The following is a 21,222-nucleotide window of genomic DNA, read 5'->3' as shown; positions in this document are numbered from 1 at the left end:
TAACAATCAGAGGTTGGCCTCTCACCCAGGAGTGCCGCACACTGGGAAGATGAAGTATGGAAACAAATTGGCCTAACAAGGAGCACATTCATCACAGCATTGATTTTTTCTGAAGTGTTTTCTACTTAAACATCCAATCTCTTAGCGCCTAAAGCCCAACTCCAATTATCTGTCCAGAATTGAGAGTGCTTGAAACTGTTTTTTTTTCTAATAGTGGATCTCAAAAGATTGAGAGAACCATCTCTTCCCAAACAGCTAGTGTGATTAATTGTCAGTTCAACCCAAACACTTCCCTTCAGACAAGACTTGGAAAAACTGAAATATACTCATGGGAGTTAACTTGACTTAAAAGAGAGAAGTTTCCTGCTTGAAATTAATTAACCACTTATGGAAAATGTCCAGTGTGCTTTAATGGAAATGAAAAACCCTTGTCTAACAAAACTTCTATTTAAAACATCATTTATAATTGTTGGATCATACATGGGAGAGATGAAGGAATCTTAGAATCTCAAAATTCTGTGTATTATGTAATACTGAGTTTCACAGCTAACACATATCGTCTTCAGCTGAGACTGAATTTTCCCAAAATCCAAACATTCACGCAACACTAAAATATCATAGATTTTTGTCTACATGAAATTTTCACTGTATAACTGGATGTTGAATTTCAGAGGTATTTGAGCTTTTCAGTAACAGCTGGTTACAGCAACCGTTTTCCATACCACAATCTATGGAGTCAGCTACATTGTTTCATTAAAATACAAACATTTCACAGAGCATCACCCAAGACACAGCAAATGTTATAAAATATGAAACTCAGATTGAAATTATACAGAAATACAAGACATCACATTCTGCCATCTTTTGATCTATTCATGTACACTACACTCACCTGCCACTTTCAGTCTGACGTCCGAGGGGAGATGTTTAGCAAGGCATCCTAAAACAGTGAGAACTCTACCCATAGTGCTGAAGTCTACCTCTGAAAACAAAAGGAATCCATTAATCACATCAATTGTGTTGCAAAAGTAATCCGATATGCATAGTATTCATTTTTATAAGAATACATTGCATGCAAACCACTGTACTTTGTAAGGGGATAATGTCTCATACAAATATATATCTGTCATTCTTTGCTAGTGGTTACAAAATGTTGAATTTGGCCAAAAATTTCAAATGTTCTCTGGGAAGCTGTAATTTTGCGCTGTGATAGCTACACCATCAACGTTTATCATTTCATAAATAGGGAAACAACAGATGCCCTTTCTATGGCACACAGGGGACTTCTTACTAAACTGGAATACTGTCAAAATTCAAGTTTGCATGCTTCCTTCTGTTGCAGTAACAAAATTGATCACCTGTGGCAGACGACATGTTGGTATCCCAGTAGTCCAGAACAAAGCTTGAGTTAAACTTGCCAAGATGAGGCGCCATCTCAGCCAACAGCATCCACACCCCCTGGGAATGAAACAGCAGACGTCAGACGACATTTGTGATGAAGAGAAGTGAAACGTGGAATCTAAGTGTCATTCAGTATTCACTAGTGATAGATGGCATTTATCATTCAAAATAGCTGCTTACAACAAGACAAAATGTTTAAAGATATTTCTAAGTTAAATTAATGGAATATATTGCTTTTACATTTAAATCGTTCATTCTAAACCAACTTCCAAGTATTCGGAATAAGTATACAAACAATAAACAAACACTACGACTATTAACAGTATTGTGAAGAAACTTACAGCATTGTTTTCTGTCCCTATATGTGTCTGCAGTACACTGACCACACTGGCCTTCAACTGACCCTGGCGAGACAGGTGTTGACAAGCCCTCTGCAGGAATCGTCTGGGAAGAAATATTACACTTATACACCCTACTGTATGAAGTTTTGATTTAGACAGTTTGGCAAATGTTACTGCCTAAACACCTAACAAACACTTGGAATTAATACTTGCAAACTGAGTCATAGATACTGGCCATAAGACTAAAAAAAACATATCTTACCTCAGGTCCACACCTTCATTTCCAGCCATGATACCCAGAATGCTCCACGCCATCTTGTGCTCGGGCTCTGTGGACCTGAAAATGCATGGCACGATGTCAGCTTTTCTTTATCAATAACAGTGACAGTTCTGTGTGAGACCAGTAATGAGTATTGGATGTTGAAAGGTAATACTATTGCCTTTATAAATAATAACCATTGCTTAGACTGACTACTCAGCGTTCTTAAAATCAACTTTCTCAACAATCCACCAGAGAAGACAAAGTACATACTGCTCAAACAATACATTTCATTCTTCGGATCTAAATGAAATATGGATGTATAATATTTCACACAATTCAATGCCACATCTCAGGAAAACTTTTCCAAACATCTGTACCAACTGAAGTTCTTGTTAGCAAACAGCAACACTGACAGATATTGTAAGTCCAGAATTGAAAATCTGCTTATATCTTCCACAAGGTTACCCCCAACAAACCATATGTCCTTTACCTGTGATAAGGCACAATGTTGTTCAGCAGAATGTCCTGCACTATCTCCATACACTTCTCCTGGGCTCCAGTCTCTCTGTCCATCACCATAGGGAGGACGCCGTCCAGCCATAAGCTGAAGAGGTAAACATTTTGACAATACAACATTACTGACTGTCTCAGTATTAATAGTATTCTTTAACAGTTATCATGTCCACTACGATGGGAAGTGAGCATTGCATTAGTTAGGAAATATTGAGCATTATGTGACTCCTTTTATATTAAGGTTTAAATTTATAACATATTTCATCACACAGAGAAGCTACAGTTATTTTTCAATCAAATCAGTGGAAACTAAAGTACACATATCAGTTATGATTTAATCTTTTGAAACATCCATCCAAACATTTCATGCATCCATATTATTTCCAACAGAAAGAAAACTGTCTGTCACTTACCTCTGTACCGTCCTGTTATCTGGCATCTCCATGAGAAGTTGTGTCAGTGACATCATGGCCTGCTTCCTCACTGACAGCGCCGGGTCCTGGCATCTCTCATTTAGAATGTCCAGGTCCTGTGAGAATTAGTATGATACAAGAACAGTTTAAGAAGCTTAGAGATAAACATATCCACTGTAAATCAAGACGTGAAATAGTATTTAGACTATAATAAAATGAAATAATATTTCTCCTGTTTTCATTCTTTCACCGATTTCAAAGGACCAACACTTGTACGATTAACTACCATTGGTGTATTATATAGAAGCACATTGTCAAGTTTAATTCTTGTTTCTTAAGGCTGTTTGATATGCAGGTGCTTCCTGACATACCACTGAGCTCCTCACCTGTTTGTTAAAGGAAGCTCCCTCCATCCTGACGACATTCTCCAGTGCCTGGAGAGCAGCTTTCCTCACGTTGACCTTCTCGTCACAGGCGCGCCTTCGCAGCATGGAAACTACACCTTTACCATCAGCCAGCGCTGGTAGGGAAAAATAACCTTCAGTGTCACTTGTCTTACTTTGAAATAATTTTTTTTCATGGCAAACTGATTATTTAAAATTGCTCCAAGTTTTAGCATAGACTTACTTAAAAAATATTCACATGATGACTAGGAAAAAAAACTTCTATAGAGAAAGTAATCATTCAAAATTTGGGCATATTTCACTATAACCTGCACATTTTGAAACAAAACTAGCATAAAATACAGATCTTATAGGTCTTGCAGTGAAATTGCTCATTTGCAAAAAAAAAGTCAGAAGAAGTAGGAGATTAAACATATAATATACATGTATGGACGTACTTGGTTGTACTTCAGGTAAAAACATGGCGTTAACTTACAGAACTCTGCTCCTGGTGTGAGCTGTACAGCCAGTGCTGCCACAGGCAGGGGAGTACTCTCCTTGGGGTCCACAGTAGCAGCAGCAGGGGGGCCTTCCAAAGCTTGTCCTTCTGTAGCAACTGTCTTGTCTGACGTCTCGTCAATAGTTTTATCTGAACTGGTTTCTGTTTCTTGAGGGGTGTGGCCTTCAGAGCCTTGACCCTCTGAATAAATACAAACAACTGCCAGACTTTCAATTGGCTAAAATTTTTGCAAGATTTCAAGATTTGGTAGCTCAGGACCTGGGTTGGTCTGAGACAGGAAATCATGTCCATTAAGATTAAAGAGAAAAAGAAAACTGTTGAACATTGAGAAATGTTGAAAAACAATGATGAAATTCATATCACCATCCATCAACTATTCCGAAAAAAGACAATCTCTAACTAATGCTATCTCTGACTTCAAATACCACAACAGCAATGGGTGGTTTTATAAAAGTTATGATAAAGTCTGTGTGTGTGCATGCGTGTGTATGTACTCGCACATAAAAAAAGAAACGTGTCCAAACCTGAGGCCGGTGCTGTCCGCTGTGTCTCGGGGGTTGGCACCACTCTTGATATTGGTACTCTCCCCAGGGGACCATTCCTAGGGGTAAACATCTCCTTAATGGTTAGACCTATGGCCGAGTCTTTAGATGCCACACACTGGGAAAACCCTGCTATGGCACGGGAACGCACACTAAGTACAGGAAATACAATATACATTTATATCGTATTTAAAATATAAGGCAGCAAAGCTGTCAAATGGACAAACACATTGATGGACAGACACACTGATATAACCGATAGAAGCAGTAACATCAAAATCACCTAAAAATGATGAACAACAATTTAACAAACATTTAACAGTGAAAGTGCACAAAATTAACAAAATACACATTTATATGTTATTTTGAAATTTAATTTCTGACTGAGAAATGACCGAGCTGTATTGAAATAAGTGAGTTATTTGACGTAATTGAATACCTGGAGTTGACATCAGAGCACCTGGCTAACACCATCTGTATTAGGAAAGACTGGCTCATATATAATTATATTGAAATAAATGAATTATTTAACATTATAGAATACCTGGAGTTGACATCAGAGCACCTGGCTAGCACCATCTGTATTAGGAAAGACTGGCTCATATATAATTATATTGAAATAAATGAATTATTTAACATTATAGAATACCTGGAGTTGACATCAGAGCACCTGGCTAGCACCATCTGTATTAGGAAAGACTGGCTCATATATAATTATATTGAAATAAATGAATTATTTAACATTATAGAATACCTGGAGTTGACATCAGAGCACCTGGCTAACACCATCTGTATTAGGAAAGACTGGCTCAGGTAAACTGCATGGTCTGCATGGACTGAGTCTGGAATAAAAATAACAAGAGTTGGGGTTCCAAATTCTTCATAATTATTCCCCTTTAAAATGCTTGAGTAGGTACCATATTCCCCTCCCACTACTCATTTAGTTCTATTATAATTACCATTCTGAAACAAAATCTGAGTTGGAGTTCCAAATAATTCTTCTTCTTCCACTATCTGAAAAATTCTCTCTTTTTATTATTATTATTTCATTCTTAAACAAAATCGGAGTTGGAGTTCTAAATACTACTTGATAAATTCAATTACTATAACCTGCACACTTCTCTTTTTCCCATTTATAGCAAAATCGGTTGAAAATCTATAACTTTATTCTACACATCTTGCCACAATGAAAATTATTTTTTGCCCTTTAAATTCATCTTTACTGATCATTTTTCTTTGTGTGAGAAGTCCATGCTACTCACCATCCTGCTTTCTCTCTGGTTCACTGAGGAGCAGTGTGACTATCTCCAGGGCAAATACTCTGTAACTGATCTGTGAAAGGGAAAATATCTTAGTATTCATTTCAAATCAATATTGGATATTTAAAAACCTCTTGTTATTAATGACCTTGAAAAAGCTACTAAAACTGTACAAAATCCGACTAGGTTACATCTTACATAAGCAGGGACTTAGAAGTGAGAGAAGAGGGAGGAGGGAGGGAGAGAAGAGAGAAGAATGAGGAAAGAGTTGTGAGGACAAGTGAGAAAGGGGGGAGGAAGGAGAAGTGAGGAATGGACGAGTGAGGAATGAGGGGAGGTGTTTGAAGGAGAGGAGTGAGAAAAGGCGGAGGAAGGAGAAGAGAAGTGAGGGAGGAGGGAGAAAAGTAGGAGTGAGGGGGAGTGAGGAGTGAGGGAAGAGTTGGGAGGAGAGGAGTGAGAGAGGGGGGAGGGAGGAGATATGAGGGATTTAGTGAGGGAAGAAGGAGTGAGGGGAACAGAGAGAAGATGGCAGTGGTAGGGAGGGATAAGAGGAGTAGGAGGGAGAAATGGAGAGAAGATTAGAGAAGTAGGGGTAAGGAGGGTGGAGTGGATAGTGAGTATTAAAGAGTGTAATGTCAGACAACCTCACCTTGGCATGTCTGGAGTATCTATAGATCCACTCCATCATCCTGGCATAGGCAGAGTTTGGAAGCTCTTGGAGTAGTGTCACCACAGCCTGGAAGGTAAACAGATACTTTAAGTCCAAAAGAAGGGGTCAACAAATGAATAACTAGAAAAAGAATTGCTCAGCAAAAGTAAATTACCTTTTGTAATTGGGACATTTGGACTACTCTAAAATATGATGAAATGGATTTTTCTTCGTCTCTTATGTAATGATGATAAAAAAGCAAATTGTTTCTTAAGAGATTACAAGTGCTTTCTATGAGGCATGACATTTTGCAATGCTCTAAAATAGTCCAAAAATAAATTTCTTGGTGTTGTTTTTTTCTCTAAAATAGATTTCTATCAATCATAAGTCATATTGGAATTGCTAGTAAGTATCACAATAAGTGATAATCTGGTCTAATATTGGTATGAAGTTATTAAAAAACAGTCACCTGTGCCACTTTGGCTCTGTACTCAGCTCTATCTGGGACCTTGGTACACATGTGCTGTAGCAGAATTCTGGCACTGGCTGCAGCAGCTTCTGGCTTGGTACGCAACAGGTGACTGAAAATATGGTACAGGATTGTACAGGTGAATTTCTCAATTTTTCCTCAAAAACAAATAAAAAGAATGATAAAAAATAAAAGAAAAAAGAAAAAGTTGAAAGACATGGTCACATTAATGTAATAACAATAAATTAATAAAATAAACAAATAATTTAAAAAATTAATAAATAAGTAGAAATTCAAATAAAAAAAAAGGGAAAAAACCTCAGGCAAAATGTCATCTAGCCAAAAAGAAGTCATCATGGTGCATTTCTGAAAACATGCCAATCTCACTCACTATGTTTAAATTTCTATCATTTTTAACAAGTAAGTACACATATAATATTAAATTCAATAAAAGAAATTCTATCTCATGCAAATGAGAAATTGTCACAGCAAAAAGTGTTAAATACATTTGCGTATATTCCATTCCTTTTGTCGTTTCTTACCAAACAAATGCCAGAGCATTATCCTTGATGGTCTGTATATCCCTGGGGATGGCCTGTGCTGCCACGCCCTTCCCATCCCCTATCAACATCAAGATACTGGGAAGAAGATACTTGAAGGCCTGAAATAATGGAAGACAGCCTTTAAATTAAACTTTTTCCTAACAAATATCTTTGGATCTTAATGTACTTCCTTCTAGATTATCACAGTCTTTATTTTAATAAATTTATGACAGATTTTATGAAAAAGTTAAAAATTAAATCTAAAAATCTTAAAATGTGTAAAAGTATTCTTAAAGATATGGAAATAGATTTACAAATAGAAGAAAATTCAAGTCAACTTACAGTGGTGATCATAACATTGATGTCACCATGAGAAGCTGAACACAGACAGTCCATACCCTAGAAAACATTTTATAGAAAATACAGCAAAACCAATAAGGTAAAAAAAAATTATATCAAATAAAATTCTACATTTCTATCCTTTTTTTGCTACCAAAAAATATCACATTCAAAACAATGAAACAGGGTAAACAAAAAAAAAAAAAAAGAAAATGAAATACAAAATCACCCTTACAGTTTATAATAAAGCTGAGTGCAAAAGAACTCTGCCTTTAAGTACCAATATAAGCATTTGAAGAAAAAAGTCCTTAAAATTATATTTTAGATTAAACTGAGAGGGAAAAGTTAAAGTTAGCAACTCCTTTTGCATTTTACACCCCAGATCCAAAATCAAAACAACCGTTGGCACATTGTAAAGGTGAATAAAAGTATTATGAATGAAGGTCAACATTATGTATTCCTCATTCCATTCTTTTCTCCAAACTCTTTTGTAAGAAACCCCATTTCTGAGGCATGAATAGGACAATACAGAGGATACAAAGGTGTATTGAATAAAAGCGCTAAGGGAAACCTCTCAGTTTTGAATGCCAACTGAGGGGTGTAAATTACACGTCCGTTTCCCTTAGCACAAGTGTAAACCATATTTGGCATACATTTGAAATTTAGGTAGAAAACAGTATATATACAACTACTGTACCTTGGCCTTTTTATCTTTGATATCTCTTATATCTTTAACATCTTGGAGATTACCTGGATCACAAGGTGAGGGACTTTTAATTTAAACAACATTAAAAACTACTTAATTTCCTGTAATTACATAAACAGCCAAAATTACTGAGAAGAAGATATAATACTAGTCAACCATTTGTAGGTAAGGTCCTGTTACAGTTCTCTGTTCTCTAACAGGAAATATAGTCCTTCAAAAGGTAAATGTCTCATTCTGGACAGAAGAAACAAGTGCAAATACTGACTTTCTGAAGAACTATAGGCAGTTGACCAAAATAAATATGGAAGCGTGGCGAATAAAAGGGAGCCCATTACTATACCCCCACAGGGTATAAGTTGTTTCCCTTCAAATAGTAAAACAGGGGCAGATTGAGGCCGTCTTCTGGGTCTTCCGGAAGACAGATTTTAAAGTTTAAATTGATTGGTATCTAATTATTTCTGTAGATCAAGAAAGATAGTTTGGAAGACTGTCAGAAAATATCCCTGGATCCCCTCTGTAAAATGACTGACAATGCAAATAATTTTTACAGATCGTTAATTCTCTAACTTTCATGTTATCAGCAGTAAATTTAATGCCTTTTTTATTTCAGTTGCTGCCCAAAATACAATCTTATGCATGAACAAAATAGAGGAAGACCACACAATTCTCTTTGATGAAAAATTCTTGAAGAGCATCGCCTCTAAGATAGCAAACGAGTGGGACACCTTGGCACCTCAATTTGGTTTCAGCAAAAAGAAAGTGAAAGAAATCAGAAGAGACAATCCAGCAGACAACATCCGGCAGTGTCAGGTGATGCTGGTCAACTGGGCAAGACACAACTTCTCAAGTGACGCCAATAAATCTGAGAAACTGACAGAGATTCTATTATCTCTTGACAGGAGTGATCTGGTGTCAGAGTTACATGAGAAAGAAAGAATATGGCTGAGCTTTATCTGAAAAATTCTTCAGAAGTTGCAGAGACATGTAGATCAAGGAGATATCTGACAGGCCTAGCTGTCTGGCTAAACCTTTGTGTTGAGGTGACGTAAATATTATCCTGTTACAAAAAGATACAATCCCAGCAGCAAAAGAAATGGTAACCGAATCCTGTGTCCAACTTTAGGGGATATTTATATATACTTCATTTGCATTGATCTGTATAATGACTGTATCATAATGCTAAGTATGTGATCAGTGAACAGAAGCAATCTTCAGTGTACTACAATGGTTCAGGACATTATGAGGTGCAATATTCAGGGACAAATGTATTCTGCAGTATATCAGACAACCAGAAATGGAGATCAGTATTACGCCATATTTTGCCAAAATGTATTTCTAAGACAACTTGGATTTATTGATGCAATAAATTTAATTACAAGAGTAAAAACAACCAACTTAGGACCATTTATTCACAATCACATGCATAAATTATAAGGGAGTATTTGCCATAGCTAAAATATTTCATCTTAATAATATGGAAAAAATTGTGGAAAACATCTTCAGGACTTCTGCATTCATTTTGTCTACTGAATGACGAACGCTAAATAAACATCCTTTCATTAAAATCTTTTTTTTCTTTTTCTTTTTTTTTTTGTTTTGAAAGACACACATACAAGAATAACAGATGTCATTGTACAACTCACCATAAAAGCCAGCTTGGATATGGAGTGGACTCTGTTGACATCACTGAAATAAAAAATACATTTTTTTATTATTTAAGACCAACAGCCTCAGTGACCATGAGACATTTAATGACTCTTGGTCCAACTGTGACAGCAGTCCCCAAATTCGAGCCTTTTATATAATACTGCTTCACAGTGAGTCAAAAGACAGTGTATATAATGAATTGAGGATTTAGTTTTTAAAGGAAAAGTTATGATAATGTTGTTTTACCTGGTAAGATCAAAATCTTCTCCCACAGTCTCAGCTTCCTGTTTGGAGAGTTCCACCAATATTTGCAATGCATGCTGCGCAGATGATTCCGATTCCTTCAGTGAGTAATTCTTAAGGAGTGTGGTGAAGTTCTAGAAAGAAAAAAAGTTATATTAATTCTAAATTTACTGTTATGCCATGTAGTGTAAAATGTAGTTAAAAGGTATAATTACAAATGTCAGGACTAAGCGCAACCAAACTGCAGGAAGTATATTGATTGACCTGGTACTTACAACTTCTACTCAGGTAAGGGACAACTTTAACACTGATAAAACACCAATCTAAACTGTTATCGCTTCTCATTTCAATTTGCCAAATTACATGCAATTCATAAATCAATGAATCGTTTTCCAAATACCTTGTTCTCTGGAAGGGGTTTCCAGTTTGTCTGGGTCATAATATTTTAAGTACAGAAATACAGGCCAGAATATTTGTGTGCATGGGAACCTTATAATCGAAAATTTGTTTATTGAGAACCCTCCAAACTTTCCCTGCTTACCCTAAGTAAAGAGAGCAGGCAGCTCCTCAGTTTTGTTATTTCCTGGGGAGTGAGAATCCCTTCATCTTCATCCTCATCCTCATCTTCTCCTACACCAAAATCCTACAAGGTAATAATTCAAGGTAGACGATGCAGATTTAATAACAAGATCTATACCAGAGTTCATTAGAATCTGATTGAAACAGATTCTGATACGGTAACCCTGTTCCTAACCGACACACTCCATAACAAAGCCACGCTTGGATCAATCTGTGGAGAAATAGAACTTCAAAGTGTAATTTTCAGATGCTTCAGCACCAACTGATATGTAATAATTGTATGCATTTTCTGCAGAATTCTTAATTAATCACAGCAAAATCGATATAACTTATACTTTTACAAGACACATTTGTATATACACCAACATCTATGACTCCTAAATAACTTTGATCTTACTCTAAAATGACTCCTCTTTCTTCTTCATGTGAAAGACATTAATAGCAGTCAATTGTGAAGAAGACTCATAATAATACAACATCAAAACAACTTCTAAAGTGCCTGCCCCTTACTAGGTGAAAACGCACTATGGTACAACCAAAAGACATGATCATGATAACTACTGTACTTACATCTCCATCTACGTCCTGTTCTGGTTCTTTGGTCGTCTTTCTTGCTTTACCTCTCCTGCCTGCCTGACTGCTACGGACTGGAGACGGCTTCCTCTTCCTTTTGGGGGAGCCTTTAACGACAGAGAGCGATTTCATTTTGAGTTTTACTTACTCCAGGGAGATTAAGGACATCTTTTGTATTAACAGATAAAAGAAGAATGTATAAAGTTAATTCTAATTTTGTGCTCTTTTTGTTAATGTCAAATTTTCTTTTATTTTGTAACTCTAAAAATTAACATTGCATCCTGACTGAAATGATTGCAACTTGACAAAATTAATTCTACTTTCTTCTCCATTCCATAACATTTACCTAGTTGAGTCCAAGACTTGAAGACATCTACCGATTTCTGGAACAACATTGGGTGGAAGATTTTGAATGCTCCACTCCCTGGAAAGAAAATGTTATTAAAAATAAATAAGTAGAATTACGCCTTCAATGAGATGAACCATATATGAAACAGTAAAACCATTTAAAGAAACTTTCAAGAGTTTTTAAAAATTCAAAATTATTCCCCTAACATTGTAGGTAATGCTCTTTATGGAATAGTACAATTCAAGGTATTGCATTACCTGGTATACATATTAAAGTGAAGTAGACATCAGCTGCTGAGATTGCAGCCTCTCTTAGTTGGGCATTTGCCACTCTCTGAAAAATTAATATCAATAGAGAACATATTACTGAATATAGACCTGAGCACACAAAGAGTGCCAAAATACAGAAATGAAAAAAACTATTATTTTTCATTATGAATATTTATAAAGAGCTAATAGTAAAATTGTTGTGTTGATGAAAGTGGACCTTTTTTTAATAAGAAATATCTTGAAAATGCAAGCACTGAAATAATGCAACTCTCTATAACCGGGATGAGACTGCCACTTAGTGAAAATGTCAGAAAATATTTCCTGGGGTCCATGGGGCCACTTAGGCAAATACTATTTTTGGCTCCCAAAAAGTCAGAAATCTGCTGATAGTCAGAGAGATTTTATCTCTTCTATAAGGGAATTGGGGGGGCACAATTATACACCCAATACCCAGATTTTCACATAAAAACAGGACTTTCATCGTCATGTGTATGCTGTATCATCACCTACCTTTGACCCTGCTTCTATGATGTAATAAAGAAAAGATACAAAGTTTCTGTGTGGAAGGTCATTCTCCACTAGCACTGTCCAGAAACCTGGCAAGGAAAGAAAGAGCTTATTCATTATTACTTTCCTTTCTTATACAAGCATAACTTATTGTGGATACTGCATAGTACAAAAAAAGAAAAAAGCAGATATCTAATTAAGATAATTAATGTATAATTACTAGTAAATAAAGTATTCAGGCAATTTACAATCACAAAATGTTAAAGTTCTGTCCAGGAGTATATAAGGCTCTGTTCTCACAACTTTTAGATCGATCTATCACCGCGGAGAGTCTCACTAGATTACTGTCAGATAATCCCCCTTAAGTGTCCGTCCCCGCCTACTACAAGCTTTAAGGGGTAATTAACTTTCGTGTCCGCTCGGCTGACAGCTATTTAGCGTGAACCCCCAGGGAGTTAGGTCGATCCAATGTAGGTCGATCTAATCTATGAGAATGGGGTGTAAGGTACATAGCAAGCAAGCACACACGTCCAATTATTGATATTGATTTAATTGCAATAAAATATTTAAATGAACACAAACAGAAGTGCCAGAGTAGAGTATGATAATTCAATAGAACTGACCCTCCCCTGACTTTCCCTCCTCCCCCAGTGCCCAGGGCTGGAGGATCTTCCTGGTCAACTTCAGGGTCTCCACATGGTACCCACTGCCCTCCAGGCCTTCCTCTGTACTGATAGGCAGTGGGTCGTAGTCTGTGAAGTCTCTCTCCCATACTTCCTTCACCCAATCTGAAAGTTAAGTTAATATGAAGTTACTCAAGTTTAAAACCAATGAATAAGGTTTAGGTCAACTGTGAAATGGAGATTGGTGGTGTGAATCTTCATGTGTTTGTCAGTGTTTGAGGGAGTTGCCTCAGTTTGCGGCCTTACACGCTTACAGTACCCTTACGGCAGCGCAATGGCACCGCTACATAGGAATGTATTAGGCCGCACACTGAAGCTGGGGGAGGGTTGACCACTGGCTATACCACTAATTACTGGACATATCTAGCCTCAAGAGCTTCGAGTCAGTAATTGATTATAAAATATATGTGGCCATCTTTTACATATCGCTTTGATACGAGGGCATTCGGTCTGTATCATTTTAGATTTTAATCGCACTACCGATATCTAGACTGTCAACAATGTTTTCTGTCCTCTCAGACCTGCTGATTGAAACGAAACAATGTTTTTCCTATCAATACTATACGTATGAGTTAATGCTTTTTTTTACCTGTATCCAAGCCAGTAAAATCGAGTGTGGAGAGGCACTCGACTGTTTTCCCTACGTCCGCCATATCGAAAACAACCGCCAAATCAGTAAGAGCTCTTTTCAAAAGGAGAACCAAAATGTATCACTAAGCCTCAACTCCCTTCAATAATTTTTCCACTTTTTGTACAAATCAAAGATCAACAGACTCAATTTTTGAATTTATGATAAAGTATTTATCATAAGCTTTCTGAAACGTTTTACTTTGTTAGCTTATTGCTAATCTTTCTAGTGAAATGATTCTTTGACATGATCCGAGATTAAAATATCTCCCAAACAGGACACAGGCCAGTCAACATGGCACTTTCTCAAGCAAGTAAGAAATCAGTCATTTTCTTAACGTGGAGACACACTAATTTCATGTTTTATTTGTTAATGCTTACTTGTTAACAAGGGCAGTTGATGACATAAATGAAAAATGAAGACGTAACGTAGGTTCATCTGTCTATTTTCATTTGGAGGTGTGTCTGCTTCATCATTCTGTGATTGGTCAGTTCACATTATTTTTAGGTCGAGTTCAAATCCACGTGTATGCACACATAGCTTGTCTAAGAGTTAGCGTGCCATCTGTCCATTTGGTGAACTAGAGTGATCCAAATGATATTAATCGGTTGAAAACAAAAACAAGTAAATCAGTTATCAGTTCTTGACAGGCACAATTTTGTTGACAAGCCATGGTACTAGTAAAAGATAATGTTCCAGTTTTTCCAATATGGTTATTTATTTTTTATTAATCAGGGCCAGGCCCGTAGCCAGGGGGTTCGTTTTCTGAAAAAGTGGACCTTTTTCCATAAAAACTTCATGAACCTAGATCAAAATTTACCCAGAGTGGACCTTTTTCCACCAAAAGGGGCGGTTCTTTCGAAACCCCCGAACCCCCCCCCCCCCCTGGCTACGGGCCTGCAGGCTCAGTCACTTTTAGTCTTTAGAACAATTCAGTGTGATTATAATTGAGTTCCTGAAGGCATGAAGTTTAAACAAGGGTTTTTGTATTTTTTTGTGCTAAAGTAAGAAGTGAAAGTGAGAGAGAAACTTATTTAATTTAGTTCATATTCTTGTGCAATTACCGATAAATATCTGGGAAAAAAATAGACATTGATGGCAAAACTAGAACTGTTTCTGAAATGGTGTGGCATATATAACTACTTAAAGAAGCATATTGTTGAAAGTTTATAGCTTATCCTATAACTCGTGATGTTTTCTTTAGAGAATCTCAGACACTTTCTTAAGACATTTCAAGTCCAACGAGTCCTGAGTGCCAACACCGTTGCTGTGGCAGCAGTTAAAGAAGACCTTGGTAATGTTCTCAGTGAAATCAAAGAGGCTGGTCTCTGGAAACCTGAGAGGATTATTACATCAAAACAAGATTCTGCTATTGAAGTGAAAGGGTCCAAGGGAAAAATTCTGAACTTTTGTGCCAATAATTATTTAGGCCTATCAGTAAGTGAATTCATTACACCCCAATGATGTTATTTGTTTTTATACACTCTCATATGTGATGGGCTGATATCACATCAGTTTTGATATTTTTGTTCTTCAGGAAATAAATGCCAGGAGCATTCAAACTTAACAATACTGAAACATCTTTTGTAAATAAAGATTGAAGAAGATATTTGTTTTTAAAGAACATTGATAATTTATTTGAGGTGCTAACAAATAAGATATGATAAATCAATTCCTCATATAATAAATGAATGTTTACAGAGTCACCCAGATGTTATAGAAGCAGGCAAGAGAGCCCTTGACAGTCATGGTGCTGGACTTAGCTCCGTCAGATTCATATGTGGAACACAAGTAAGTGCTTTCACCATGGGTTGCTTTCATAAAAGGACTGTTGACTGAAGGTTTATTGCTCCTCCTATAGTTAACTTGCCATACCCAATGATATCTTGCTGGAAAATGTGGCAAGCCTGGTATTTAGGATATGGTGTACAAACTGCATGAATTTTTTACTTTAAAACCCTTTTTTTCTCTGTTATGACTCCAGGTGGATCAGTTAACAGTGGTTTAAGTAAATGAAATTAGACCCTGTTTTAAAAAAAGGAAAAAACCTTGTTTTAGACAAGCAGTTTTTTAAAATTTCATAAGACTACCAGAATTGATCAAAGTAGTCTTTTATTTTATTTTCTGTAGGATCTACACAAGGAACTTGAAGCAAAAATTGCAAAGTTTCATGGCATGGAAGATGCTATTGTGTACGCCAGCTGCTTTGATGCTAATGCAGGTAGTTGAGTCACAGATCAATTGATTTGTGTTTTTTTTATGGATGTATGTATCATGTGTTTTTTTATATGTTGATGTTTAAGTTACCTCTGACCTTTGTGAATTTTGCCAGTACAAATTAATACAGGCTATCTGTAGGCAAAGTGTATGTCTAAGTTTGCTGAAGACCCACATCTTTTTCAACATACTGGTAGAAGTAGGATGACATGCACCATTTTATGTTCTACAATTTACAGGTTTGTTTGAACAAATTCTGAGTTCTGAGGATGCAGTTCTGTCCGATGCCCTGAATCATGCGTCTATCATTGATGGGATAAGACTTTGCAAAGCTCAGAAGTATCGTTACAATCACATGGACATGGAAGGTTGGTCATGTGACAGCTAGTGTAGTTTGTTACAGTGTATCACTGGATTAGGAGGAGTTGCTAAGGAGATTATTATTTAACTGTTATAATATCTTGAAACAAAAACTGTAGTGATTATATGTAAAATGATACCAGCGTGTCAGATTTACACATACATGACTGTGTACGCTACAGTTAAATACAGTATTATCCACAATTTGTAGTTGATTTATACTACTTTCTTTATGTTTTCTGTAGATCTTGAATCCAAACTAAAGGATGCTCAGAAGTGCAGACTAAGGTTGATAGCCAGTGATGGGGTCTTCAGTATGGACGGGAATGTTACTCCATTAAAGTAGGCTAAGTCATTTTAGTCACACAGTGCATTTTAACTTTGCTGCTTTGATAAAAAAGTAGTTTTTATGATCGAAATTGGGTTATAGAATTATTTGGCTGACTTTGATTTATCTTAATATATTTAAGCCATTCCTTTGTTGCGTGTTTACTGTTTTTAAATCATGACAAGTTTGTGAAATGATTTTGGTTATCTTACAGGGAAATCTGTGATCTTGCAGACAAATATAATGCCTTGGTATTCATTGATGAGTGTCATGCTACAGGCTTCTTTGGCAAAACTGGAAGGTGTGTCTGGAGCTGAATGGTTGTCAGCATTATTACATACTAATTACTAAATACTGTTTTTTTTTTTTTTTTTTTGTAAATGATAAATAATAGGATTTTACCTGAAACAGGAATTCAGTAATCAGCTTGTAGATATTTGTAGATGTTCTGAGTAGGACTCTTATATTTTCTATACTTATGACATAAATTATATTTTGTGAAAATTTCTGGACCTGCTATATAATTAGTGGTCATTGATTTCCATGAGGTTTTTACAACATATGATAGAAAATAATATCTGTACTCCTCTTAGCAGAGAAATATTCCTTTATAATGTTTATTTTAACTTATCTCTTTGGATATGTCATTTATAAATTTGTCCCAGGTCTGGAAAAATCTATGTATCAGGTTACAAAATACATTTTTAACATACTCACAAATTTCCACATAAACATATTTTTTTATTAAATTAATTAATAAGTTAATTAATTTTATTTATATATTTTTTTATCTAGAGGAACTGATGAGTACACGGGCACACAGGGCAGGGTGGATATCATCAACTCCACACTGGGAAAAGCACTGGGAGGGGCATCAGGTAGAACAGTTTCTCGCGTTTTGTAATGAAAACATAATTTTTTTTACTTTATTTCCTTTTGCTCAAAACTGCAAGAAATTTGAAGATGAGGTACACGCCATATTGTAATGTATTATAATTCTTTAATTAACACTGAAAATAATTGATGCTGTCCAATTATGGAAACCAGTTTGTCCATGTCTCTGTTTTTTACACTTACACTTAAGGTGGGTACACGGCTGGACCCAGAGAGTTAACGGAGCTGCTGCGTCAAAGATCACGTCCGTATCTGTTTTCTAATGCATTACCCCCAGCAGTAGTGGCGTGTGCCATCAAGGTAAGCAGTACTCTGCCTGTAGTTAATTAGTTGTATAACTGTGTGATACAGTATATACCCTATGATTCATGTTTATACTATTAGTTACTGCAATAACAGTGTAATATTTAAAAGGTTTGAGTGTCCTTCAATTGGCATGATACGCCTGGCATTCAGTAAGATTTAATCTTGGCCCCTCACTCCCATTCAGTATTTTAATTTAAGACATTGTTTCTAATTTGTTCAAGTTATCAGACTTACCCTGCAACTCAATTTCCATATACATTGCACGTCTCTGGTTGTAGTTGATAAGAGGAATTTTGCTTATATATTATACATATTGGTTAATTTCATGATGTGAAATGTGCTGATTATTTTTATTACTGTGACTCTTGACAGGTACTTGACATGCTTCTTGAAGGAACTAACCTCACTGCCAAGGTGCTGTCTAACACAAAACGTTTTCGCTCCAAGATGACGGCTGCGGGATTCAACTTGGGAGTACGTATCTCATTTTGATTGCATGAAAGTCTGATTTAAGGGAAAAGTTGACAGAATTTTTTGAAAATTTTTTTATCGTGTTGTTGAATTAATAATTACATAAGTGATTCAGAATAAAGTTTTTAAAAATCTATTACTTGACTTTAGCCAGTCTACGTGTCTACTGAAATAGGTGGAATTGTTTTTGTCTTGTTTTATGATCATTGTGGAAGAAATTTGATCACATTTTCCCATGTCCTGGATAGACCGAATAATGCTAGTTCAGTGACAGGTTTTAAAAACTTCAATACTATATGTGAAAATAATACTGGATGACTTAATTATCTGCACAGTCTTAATTTCTTATTATGTTTAAAAGCTAATAAAGAGCAAATATTATAAATAATGATTCAAGTTGGGCAAATCGAAGTCACTTTTTTTGTGTAAAGACTGTAAATTAAAGTGAATAGCTAAATTATTAAATTATCTAAATATTTAACCTATTTAATATGGAGAACTGTGTATTTCCCCCAGGGTGACCCAGACCACCCCATCTGCCCAGTGATGTTGGGGGACGCTAAATTAGCAAATCAGTATGCTGAAGAAATGCTGTGTGAGTAGAAATGAAATGATGATGCAAACAAATATTGTTGATTTGTTTTAATTTACTAGTTCTTATTTAAAGCAACCTTTGGCTAATAGGAAATTTCTTTGATTGAAAAAATAAACGTGGCATTGAAGAAACTAAAATACTGAAGCTGTGTAAAATAATTATTTTGTAAACAATTTGATCATGTTTTCAGCAAGAGACATCTATGTTATTGGGTTCAGTTACCCAGTGGTTCCCAAGAATACGGCCAGAATTAGGGTTCAGATATCTGCTGCTCACAGCGAGGAGGACATTGATAAAGCCGTGGATGCCTTTGTGGACATTGGACGCAAACTGAAGGTCATTCCATGAGATGGAGTATGGAATTGGGTCTACCCAACTACCAGACTCAACACTGGTTGATCAGACCACACTACCCGTTTTCAAGGTGTGTGTCAGTACGCGCTTTGGCGTATCAGATGCAACACTGCTCTTGCCTAGTACACGTTGTGATAGCAATGCTTTTGAGCTGGGTTGGAAAGTAGTGCATTTCATCTCAAAATTTGTTTGGGGGTATGATACTGTGAAATGCGCACACCCTGAAAACGGGTAGTGTGGTCCTATCTCCCAGTGAATGCAGGATCATTCTGTGTCGAGTCTGGTAGTTGGGTAGGCCTGTAACTCTTACACCCCATTTCCATAGATTTTTAGATCGATCTATCCCTGTGGGGAGTCTCACTAGATTACTGTCAGCTTGGCCGGCTTAAGCGTCTGTCCCGCCTACTAAAAGCTGTAAGTGGGTAATTAACTATGGTGCGCCCTCGTCTGACTGCAATTTAGCGTGAACCCCCAGGGAGTTAGGTCGATCTAAATTTTAATTCCTGGATCGATCTAAATCTCTGGAAATACGCCCTTAGATGATATCTGTAATGTTTTAAGATACCTTATACCATAAAAAGTAGAGACTAATTGGATCAACTAGTATATTCATTAAAAGTGAATTGTCAAAAGGAAAAAGAATCTCTAAAAAGTGCCATTTGGTATTTGTAGCTAACTTGTTGAACCCATTCCAAGTGTTTACTTCCAATTTGATACATGACCATTCCCTGTATTGTGTTAAAATATTTAAAAGATGTCACTTCAAAAAGATCTTTTGGATCAGATTATATCTTGAAAGATTGTCAGATGGATAAAGGCATTTTGGCATTAAGATAATCATGTTAAATCTAAAATTACCTTTAGGCTTTTGGTAATCATGTATTTAAAACTCATTCCAGATAGTTTACTTCTTGTTGAAAATTATGAATCATTCCATGTTCGGTTGGATTGCCCAGGCATTGATCCTTTAGCTCATTCTTTTGAGTTTGTTAATTATGCTTATTTAATTATGTTGAGTTTGTTAAATATGATGTAATGACGATCTCTTTTTCACAAATGAAACTATGGCAGCTATGTTTTAAACACAGTAGCATAATAAGAAACTATTTTATGCTTGAATCTCGTATTGAAAAATTTATTTTTACTGGCAGTGGGTGTATTTAAGTGTATTTCATATTAAAAATAGGTTTTATTGCCAATTTATTATAATACATTGAAGCATTGAATCTCATCTTACATGTACTACCAAATCAGTTCCGTGTTTATCAGAGAATGAAGGACCATTTAGTTAGCTCTGGGAAAATATAAAGCATTCCTGTAAAACCATCAGATTAATGATATAATATTGTTTTCACACTTTATGGAAAATTTGATATTTTGCACAATCTGAGCTAAGAACTTATTGACAGGCAGAGAATTTTGGCCATAGAAACATATGGACTGAATTTTGGTCTCTTTGTTAGTGGAGTGTATTAATATTGTGAAATAAAAAATTTCTTCTAGTGCATTCAGTTTGTGTACAAGACTTTATTCATGGGTATTATATAAATAGATGGTCAATGTAAGCTTCTAACCTGAGTCTATTTGTAATTTTGCATGCAAGTTTAAACATACTTCTGTGTCTTAAACAAGGCAGTAAGCTGCCAAATGTACAGACATATACAGCAGATGCACAAATAAGGTTCTTTTGTCAATTTAAAGCAATATTACAAAATCCTTAACAACATTATCACCACCAATTTTCATTATGTACAACAGTTAACATGGACAATCAAAAAATGTTTATATCATATAGAACCTTAGGTTCATAGAATTTCAAAACCACAAATAAAAAATGCAGTGTGGGCAAAATGAGAAGTTAAATAAAAAATAACTGCATA

General features: G+C 35.9%; 2 protein-coding genes and 1 long non-coding RNA gene across 5 annotated transcripts in view; 2 read left to right on the top strand and 1 right to left on the bottom strand.

The window, feature by feature from the left end:
* The window catches only part of LOC106161086 (condensin-2 complex subunit D3-L), a 39,332-nt gene extending 25,431 nt beyond the window's left edge, over nt 1-13,901 (bottom strand). For all 3 annotated transcript variants that reach the window (XM_087013310.1, XM_087013307.1, XM_087013318.1), the window contains exons 1-24: nt 13,779-13,901; nt 13,130-13,294; nt 12,510-12,595; nt 11,988-12,063; nt 11,728-11,805; nt 11,379-11,488; nt 10,771-10,872; nt 10,233-10,363; nt 9,983-10,025; nt 7,637-7,693; nt 7,295-7,413; nt 6,753-6,864; nt 6,284-6,370; nt 5,638-5,707; nt 5,130-5,217; nt 4,358-4,527; nt 3,810-4,013; nt 3,317-3,450; nt 2,931-3,046; nt 2,495-2,608; nt 2,005-2,079; nt 1,743-1,845; nt 1,359-1,458; nt 893-982 (exon numbers count right to left, since the gene is read on the bottom strand). In XM_087013310.1, coding sequence (XP_086869436.1) covers nt 893-982; nt 1,359-1,458; nt 1,743-1,845; nt 2,005-2,079; nt 2,495-2,608; nt 2,931-3,046; nt 3,317-3,450; nt 3,810-4,013; nt 4,358-4,527; nt 5,130-5,217; nt 5,638-5,707; nt 6,284-6,370; nt 6,753-6,864; nt 7,295-7,413; nt 7,637-7,693; nt 9,983-10,025; nt 10,233-10,363; nt 10,771-10,872; nt 11,379-11,488; nt 11,728-11,805; nt 11,988-12,063; nt 12,510-12,595; nt 13,130-13,294; nt 13,779-13,842 — 2,494 coding nt within the window. In that variant the 5' untranslated portion in view covers nt 13,843-13,901. The remainder of the gene's footprint in view (nt 1-892; nt 983-1,358; nt 1,459-1,742; nt 1,846-2,004; nt 2,080-2,494; nt 2,609-2,930; nt 3,047-3,316; nt 3,451-3,809; nt 4,014-4,357; nt 4,528-5,129; nt 5,218-5,637; nt 5,708-6,283; nt 6,371-6,752; nt 6,865-7,294; nt 7,414-7,636; nt 7,694-9,982; nt 10,026-10,232; nt 10,364-10,770; nt 10,873-11,378; nt 11,489-11,727; nt 11,806-11,987; nt 12,064-12,509; nt 12,596-13,129; nt 13,295-13,778) is intronic.
* Nucleotides 926-2,572, top strand: LOC147763832 (uncharacterized). The gene is made up of 3 exons (XR_015334537.1): nt 926-1,028; nt 1,343-2,169; nt 2,465-2,572. It is a non-coding gene; the product is annotated as an uncharacterized LOC147763832 (long non-coding RNA).
* Nucleotides 13,902-14,066: 165 nt separating the features above from the next.
* On the top strand, nt 14,067-20,853 carry LOC106181250 (2-amino-3-ketobutyrate coenzyme A ligase, mitochondrial). The gene is made up of 12 exons (XM_086999865.1): nt 14,067-14,130; nt 15,022-15,254; nt 15,519-15,608; nt 15,948-16,038; nt 16,274-16,402; nt 16,640-16,736; nt 16,937-17,023; nt 17,518-17,600; nt 17,807-17,916; nt 18,295-18,396; nt 18,910-18,988; nt 19,179-20,853. The coding sequence occupies exons 1-12, from the start codon at nt 14,112-14,114 to the stop codon at nt 19,334-19,336; spliced, it is 1,278 nt and encodes a 425-aa protein (XP_086855991.1). The 5' UTR covers nt 14,067-14,111; the 3' UTR covers nt 19,337-20,853.
* Nucleotides 20,854-21,222: the final 369 nt, after the last annotated feature.

This window comes from Lingula anatina, chromosome 1, assembly GCF_051362555.1.
Source record: "Lingula anatina isolate TDL-2025a chromosome 1, LinAna3.0, whole genome shotgun sequence".
Taxonomy (NCBI): Eukaryota; Metazoa; Brachiopoda; class Lingulata; order Lingulida; family Lingulidae; genus Lingula; species Lingula anatina.
Note: the sequence above shows the minus strand (reverse complement) of the source record. Positions and strands in the feature narration are given on the sequence as shown.